This window comes from Oryzias latipes, chromosome 19, assembly GCF_053564925.1.
Source record: "Oryzias latipes strain Hd-rR chromosome 19, Olatipes_Hd-rR_3.1".
Lineage (NCBI taxonomy): Eukaryota > Metazoa > Chordata > Actinopteri > Beloniformes > Adrianichthyidae > Oryzias > Oryzias latipes.
Window position 1 is genome coordinate 11,998,132 of NC_136255.1, and position 7,422 is coordinate 12,005,553.

A 7,422-nucleotide genomic window follows, 5' to 3' on the forward strand; every position below is an offset into this window, starting at 1 on the left:
AGAATCCAAAGCGGACCCACTTTCATGGTTGAAAAGAGAGATTCTGTACTTATTTTGTACATGTATAATAAATCAAGATGTTTTTAATTATTGTCGGAGCTGAAATAAAGCATGTGAAGTGGTCTATTCATATATTGTGTACACTGAGATTTCACTGTTCTGTTTGGCAACTGTTGTGAAGCTGAGTAAGAAAACATTTGAGAGCATCAAGTTATTAACTAAAAAGAAGTATGACCTGTGTTTTTTTTATTTGTTTAGGTATCAGCTTTTCACAACAGTTGCAATGACCATTGATAACAGTGAAAACAAGAGAAAATCTATTATTCTAGCTAAGCTTCATTTAGTTTTAGTGCCACACACAAACACAAGATGGTCAACTTATCAGTTGCAGATACATTACTTCAATCTAGAGATACAATAATTACTCTTTCCACAGTAATAATTCATTTTCTGGCTTTAAAGGAAAACTTCAAATTAGAAAAATAGCAACAACAGTCAACAGGGGCGGCAGTGGCTCAGGCGGTTGAGCAGGTTGTCCAAGGATCTGCGGTTCGATCCCAGCTCCCCCCAGCAAACTGTAATGTGTCCTTGGGCAAGACACTTCACCCTCCTTGCCTCCAGTGTGGCTCCACTGGCGTTTGCATGTGTATGAATGATCCCGGTGATGGTCAGAGTGGCCGTAGACGTAAACTGGCAGCCACGCCTCTGACAGTCTTCCCCAGGACAGCTGTGGCTACATCAGTAGCTTACCATCACCAAGTATGAATGAGGAGTGAATGAATAATGGACACACTGTAAGCGCTTTGAGCGTCTGGATGACCCCATTGCCAATGTTAAAGTGCCTCGGATAGCACAAGGGTTAACATTGGGAGTGGGGTCATCTAGACCCACTAGACAGTGCGCTGAACCTTTTTTCTTCAATGATTTGTGAACCTCAATGGTGTCCATGGATTACATGAAATCTTTCTACCTTTATCCACCTTTGTCATGGTAGGGAGAACACACGTCAATGCAAGGGTGGGGTCATCTAAGATAGCACAAGGGCTAAGGGAGCTCCCAGCCACCCTACAGAGGAAGCCCATTTCAGCGGCTTGTATTTGGGACCTTGTTCTTTTGGTCATGACCCAAAGAATAAGAATAAGCTTTTCCAACTTATTCAAAAAAGTTTTAAGCCATTTTGTACACAATTAAAATGACATCTCAAATTTAAAGTTTGAATATGCAATATATTCTTCAGGGAAAATGATAAACAGCACATGGTTTATTGGTTTATTACACAGCACACAACTTATTTAATCATGATTACAGCCAAATCAAGAAACACATCAAGTATCCCATTGAAAACTTAAAGCCTGAAACATGTGATATATGATCCATGATTGGTGGCACTTCTAGAAAACATCATCAACATAAGATGGATCAACGTCGCTGATGTTAATGCAGCTTCATCTGGGAAGTGTGTCACTGTAAGGATCCCTTTGAAATCAAGAGAAAAGAAAATGGCATTCACACAACATCCAGAAGGAAAAAAAGTCAAACGTAAAGTTTTATTGATTGCACATAACCACATATTCTGTTTTTCAAATGTTTTTGTTTTTACTGTATCTTCATTACTATTCGGAAAATTTGAAATTTAGCTTTAAATAATTAACTAAAGCAACAAGACACTGATCAAACGCAGATCAGCAAAACTATCAGATTAAATTAGATTAGATAATTTAAAATGATCAGGTTAGACTAGATTAGAAAACTTCATTTATCCATGGGGAAATTCCCTTATCTTAATAAATAAAGTTATCTAATCTAATAATAATAATAAAAATAATAATAATAATAATTACTGTTAAAATAAGATTATTTTTTGTCAACCTAAAAAGCATTTCATTTTCATTTTATTTTATTCCATTTTTAGCAATAAAAGTAAACCTTTTTGAAATTATAGGTTTATTTTAAGCAGTTAATCCAAAATATTACATTTTTTGATTAGCTTTCATTATAGAGGTTAACATTAATTAATGTAATTAATTACCGGTACTCTAAGTGTAGTTAATCAGTGTAAATAGAGTAATTCATGTTAAAGTAATATTATACAGCAACAAATTCCTTTTTGCTCTAACAAAGTAGTACAAAGCATTACTAATGAACTAATGAACTGCTATTTTAAATTCCAACTGAAATCACTGAACCAAATTTCTAGGTATGTTTTCACAGCACCAAACCCATTTTTGTGTTTGTAATAGATGTCTGGTCCAGCCTTATCACAGAACCAATGGGTTTCCTGTTGTCACTTATAGGTTAATTATAGTAAAGTAAACACACTTTTAGTCTTTCTGAAGCATATTGGGTTTTTAGTTTGGTCTGTTTTTTTTCTTTTTTCAAAGTGAATTGACTAAAACTAAATGCTGGTCCCTCAACTTTTCTTATAGTGCTTTTTCTATACCAACAATAACACTAGTTATTTTGTTTTATTTTATTTTATTTTAGGAAAAAGCCTAAATAAACACACAAAATAAAATAAAAGATATATACAGTATATAAAAAAATCCCAATCAAAAGTAATAATAAATAAACTGAATTCCCCATGATCTAATGATGATGATCGATGATATAAGTAAATGCATCGCAATACATTTTTCATCCATCCATCCGTCTTCTTCTTCCAGGACCGGGTCGCAGGGGCAGCAGTCTAAGCAAAGATGCCCAGACTTCCCTCACCCTGGCCACTTCCTCCAGCTCCTCTGGGGGGGGGGGGCACCGAGGCATTTCCAGGCCAGCTAAGAGACTACATCTCTCCAGTGGGTCTTTGGGGCCTCCGTCCAGTGGGACATGCCCGGAACATCTCCCCATTTTATAAAATGTTCTACTTCTGATGGTATTTCAAAGTATGCAACTTAAAGAAATACAGGTGTTGAAACAATTCTGAATGCTACAGTCGAACCACAACAAGAGGGATTCTGTATTACACTGTATAATAGTTTGGAAGAAAATTGCACAACATTGGTAATGAAAGGTCACTCACTGTTGGGCCATGATGAGAGGAATGCTGTCAGAATGAAGCGGCGAAGCCCTCTCTCCTGTTCGGCTGTTAAACATGGGCAGCGTCGAGAGAGGGGGGGGCACACCACGGCTCCCTGCCATGCCCCTCAGCTCATCTGTGTTACCATGAATGGTATAGTGGTGGTAGAGCTGGATTCTGGAGGATACATTTCATCATGTTTAGTGTTTTCTGTTCCTGCCGCCTTTATTCCAGTCTGCAAAGTGACCGCATGTCGTAAAGTTTATACTTACTCGTCTGTCCTTGCATTCCTCTTTGTACTATTGGGGAAAAAATGATGTGTTAAAATCAAAATAATTCAACTTAAAAAAATTTTTTTTTTTTGGAGGAAATCACTTTTTGACTAACTTTAATTCATCAAAACTTGTCTTAGTTTGTCGTAAACTCAAAATTACAACCTTACAAACAGAAAAGGAACATAATTTCTTGCTATTTTTGCAATATGAACCATTTTACTGTATTTAAGTTCATTATTTATTATTTATAAAATATATATTAGATACATACAGTCCCTCTCGTCTTCCAAACATGATGAAGGCCAGCAGCAGACAGAGGACAAAGGCAAGAATCAAGGGCACAATCACTGTCACTATGTAGTCCGGGAAATAGTCCCTTCCTGGGGGAGAATCGGGAGGATTGAAGTCCCCTCCGGCCTCTAAAATCCCTGAACCCATTGAGGGAGCAGGTGGCTCCGGCTCCCGCTTGGTGAGGTCAAACTGCAGGGAAAGACAGAAGAGAAATGCTGCTTCTGTTTTTAGCAACTGTGGGGAGACCACACAGACATCTGACAGGGGCTTTAGTGCTCAGAGAATTAAAACCTAGGTCTCACCAGTTTTGTTTTGCACCAGGTGATGCAGTTGCTGGGTATGGAGCAAAAATTGCATCCTCCCGGTCCCTTAGCTCTGGGTTCTGCTGCACACTGCCTTTGGTGCTCTGGCTTCAGGATCCTCAGTAGACATTCTGAGAAGTACTTGTGTGACGCCACCTTCACATACACACTAACACAAATAAGATCTGTTAAACAAACCAATAATTCAAGGAAATATTCTTGCAAAAGTAAATATTTACCCCTCATAGTGTCCTGCAATCGGGAGAGGAACTCTGCCACCACGGTCAAGGGCATTAGTCATGTTCACAATTTCTAAGCTCTCTGTGTTCCACAGCTTCTGCAGGTCCTGCTTGATTTCATTCTGAACAGAAGAGGGCAGCACTCTTTCAATCTCCCGCAGAGCAATGAAGAATTCAGCTTGATAGGGCAGCATATTTCCTGTGAGTAGCATAGGGGATTTCAGACACATCTTTTGTTATCTCTTCACCTACACACTTTCTGTGGTGAGCACACTTACCTTCAACAATTTTGATCACCAAAGTCTCTTTTGCAGTGTCATAGCTGCGTTTGTTGACTGCATGGACCTGTCAGAACAAAAATGAGCAGCAAGTTCACTATTGTCATGCTTGACAGGAATGGCAAATGCTCCTTCTGTGCACTTCACATCAAATCATTTTCAGGATGCAATAAGTTCCTTCTCAGGGTTACGTTTCCATTTGCAAACGTGTACTAGAAAATTAGTGTTGCTTATTAAAGCTGATTTAGTCATCTTCAGACAGATGAGTCCATCCTGCAAGGTAGTTTTCGGCCGCTCAAGCTACTAGGTGTAAGTCACGATAGTGTCATTGTCAGAAGACACCAAACTAGAACTGGAAGCACACCAACTTGGCCAGACAATCACTGTGTCCTCAAGCATCAGCATAGTCTCTGTTGCATTTTTATGCTAAATTTGAAATGAAAAAAACAAAAAAAGAACTGACAGAGAAACTCCTAATCATACTTTTTTTTAACGTACATGATTTGGTTGACAAATGTATTGGATTGTATTGGCTCAAATGTTTTCAGATTGTTCCAGTATCCAATGTGTGTGCATAAGTGAGCAGTGATGAACTACATTTACTCAGTTACATTTACTTGAGTGACCATGCCTACTGAACTTATGATTGAGCTTTCTCCAGGACCACCCAATGACAGCAGCTTCTAAATTTAAAAAAATATTTTTTTATTTTAAATCTCATTTACAGTTTGAAAACTGGTATTATATTAATGTGTTTTGATTTTTATTAACATTTCTGCATTTATACATTGTCACAAATACTATAAAACTTACATATTTCTGAGGTTTGACTTTTGTCACAAAACGATCACAAAGGCAGCATGTGCTGAACTGATAGGTAAAAAAATTTAAAATAAATCTCACCTCAATAATACTTTTTCCAGGGGAGGTTGGGGTGCCATAAAGAAAGCCATTATCATTTGGGTGCCGTTGGATGAAGCGCAACCACTCTGGGAGGTCTGGGAAATTCTGCTGTTTGCACTTAAATATAATAGGGTCGTTGTAATACTTTTCATCTGGATGACATGAACAAACAAGAAAAGTTTAAATCAAAGGGAAACCCTGTTGTTGATCACACAATTTCATTTCAAGAAAATGCAAGATCTGAGATTACCATAGAGTTTTCTAAGTGGTTCCAAGTCACTTTGGATAGTTTCTTTCGTCAGCTCATGTGTAAATAACCTCCCCACAGGAATGGTTAATTTGACTTCTGCTTTGGCCCCAAACAAGCTGGCAGCACAAACTGTGAAAAAAATGCTCATAACAATAAGTTATTTATCTGAAGTGCAAAAACTAAGAACATGTGAAAGAGGACATGAAAACACGCCCTTAATGTTGTCCTCTGGTGATATCCGTCAGATATTATAAACAAAGCTATTTCTAAATAAAATATACCAAATGCTAAAGAAAAAAAACAAATTAATTTATTCTTTAGACATTAGACTGCAGTTTAAAAAAAAAACTTGCCTGTTAGAAAGAAGAGCCCGCTCCCGTAGCCTGCCATCTTGTTTGGGCTTTTGATTGACAGAGCCAAATGAAGACACTGAAACACAGTCAGGGCTATTTTTGACCCTTTCACCTCATGTCATCCAGATACTAGGCAGCCAGTCTGTTACTGGAATCAATAATATTCCCTTTGCTGATATGACAACAAACAACTTGGGCATTATTTTCAATATTTGACCTGTGTTCGGATTTTACATGCAAGTGATTTTATTTTTCCTCAAAGGGGCAAAAAAAAAGTGTCAAGTTAAAAACAAAACCCACCCTTGGTTATTTTAACTATGTAGTTTTAAGTGTTAAAGTAGTTGGTCCTTAGTTGATTAATTTTTATTTTAATAACAGTGATTAGTCAGAATCTGATAATTAAAAAAAATATCAATGTGTGTGCACCTCAGAATTTTTTTTATATAAAATTAACAAAGCAAAACAGCATCTGCAAAACGAGCAATCATCCACTCTGTAATCTTTAGAAATAAAAAAGTATGTGATTGGCATCTGGTTTCTTTTTATTTCAATACCATCTTGACAAAAATCCTGACTTATGATTTTTAAATTGTAAAATATATATATATATATATATATATATATATATATATATATTACAATTTAAAACATGTCAGCTTGATGAATAACCAGCTCGTGCACATGAAAATGCATAGTTATACAACCATTGAAACTGTCACTCATTTCGATTTTTTAAAATTCCTTAAATAAAATGAATTCTTTTCAACACAACATTCACTGTTTACTGCGTCTGTTGTCGCTGCAGATACAGACAGCAAGCAGCAATGTGGCTGCAAGAAATGGACGTGATTGGACGAGGAGGTTTGACGTTAGCGGTATTTTTACTGGGTCCTAGTGCTAACCATTAGTGGGTTCAATAGTGACAAAATTTGTCAAAAACTTGTGTAGTGTACACACACACACGCACATGCACGCACGCACACACACACACGCACACACATAAAAACAACGAAACGAAATAAGAAATAACAATTAAAATTAAAATAGGGGTCTACTGATTAGAAAGTTACATTTAAAAACTTTTAATAGTTTAATTGTTGTTGATATATTTTCATTTTTTCTATAGAAGATAAACATCTTTTTAAATCTATTTATTTAATTATTTTAATCAAAGGGGACTCTAATACTGCCTCACAATTAACTCTTTGTTTTTGCAAAATAATGAATGTACATATATGGTAACAACAGATTCACCTTATGTTATTAATTATTGCTTTGCTTAATTTGACCGAAAACAATTCCAAAAAAAACCAAAAACATAAAAATGACAATTTTCTGATGCTTTCTCCTTTTTTTGAGGGGTCTTGAAGAATTGAGTATTTATTTATAAACAGGCTATGTATGGATTTACAATATATAAGTTGACCCCATAAATAAAAAGAATTAAAGGAATAAGAAAAGGAAAAAAGAACACTAGTTTTATTTCAAAATGCCACTCCAATCATCTTTGGATCT

The 7,422-nt window shown here is 36.3% G+C and overlaps 1 protein-coding gene across 1 annotated transcript; it reads right to left on the reverse strand.

Annotated features, from left to right (window-relative positions):
• Positions 1-1,255: 1,255 nt before the first annotated feature.
• Positions 1,256-6,065, reverse strand: sgca (sarcoglycan, alpha). Its single transcript, XM_004080594.4, has 10 exons — positions 5,908-6,065; positions 5,555-5,683; positions 5,305-5,456; positions 4,402-4,468; positions 4,124-4,322; positions 3,885-4,053; positions 3,563-3,771; positions 3,289-3,315; positions 3,020-3,193; positions 1,256-1,476 (listed from the first exon to the last, which is right to left on the reverse strand). The coding sequence occupies exons 1-10, from the start codon at positions 5,942-5,944 to the stop codon at positions 1,446-1,448; spliced, it is 1,194 nt and encodes a 397-aa protein (XP_004080642.1). The 5' UTR covers positions 5,945-6,065; the 3' UTR covers positions 1,256-1,445.
• Between the last annotated feature and the right edge of the window lie 1,357 nt (positions 6,066-7,422).

Excerpts from the sequence above, each read along its gene's own strand:
- sgca (XM_004080594.4), bottom strand. The coding sequence starts at position 5,944 with ATGGCAGGCTACGGGAGCGGGCTCTTCTTTCTAACAG. Across the intron at positions 4,469-5,304 it reads CTGGAAAAAGTATTATTGAG|GTCCATGCAGTCAACAAACG; the intron begins GTGAGATTTATT and ends TTGTTCTGACAG. Across the intron at positions 4,323-4,401 it reads GGTGATCAAAATTGTTGAAG|GAAATATGCTGCCCTATCAA; the intron begins GTAAGTGTGCTC and ends TGCTACTCACAG.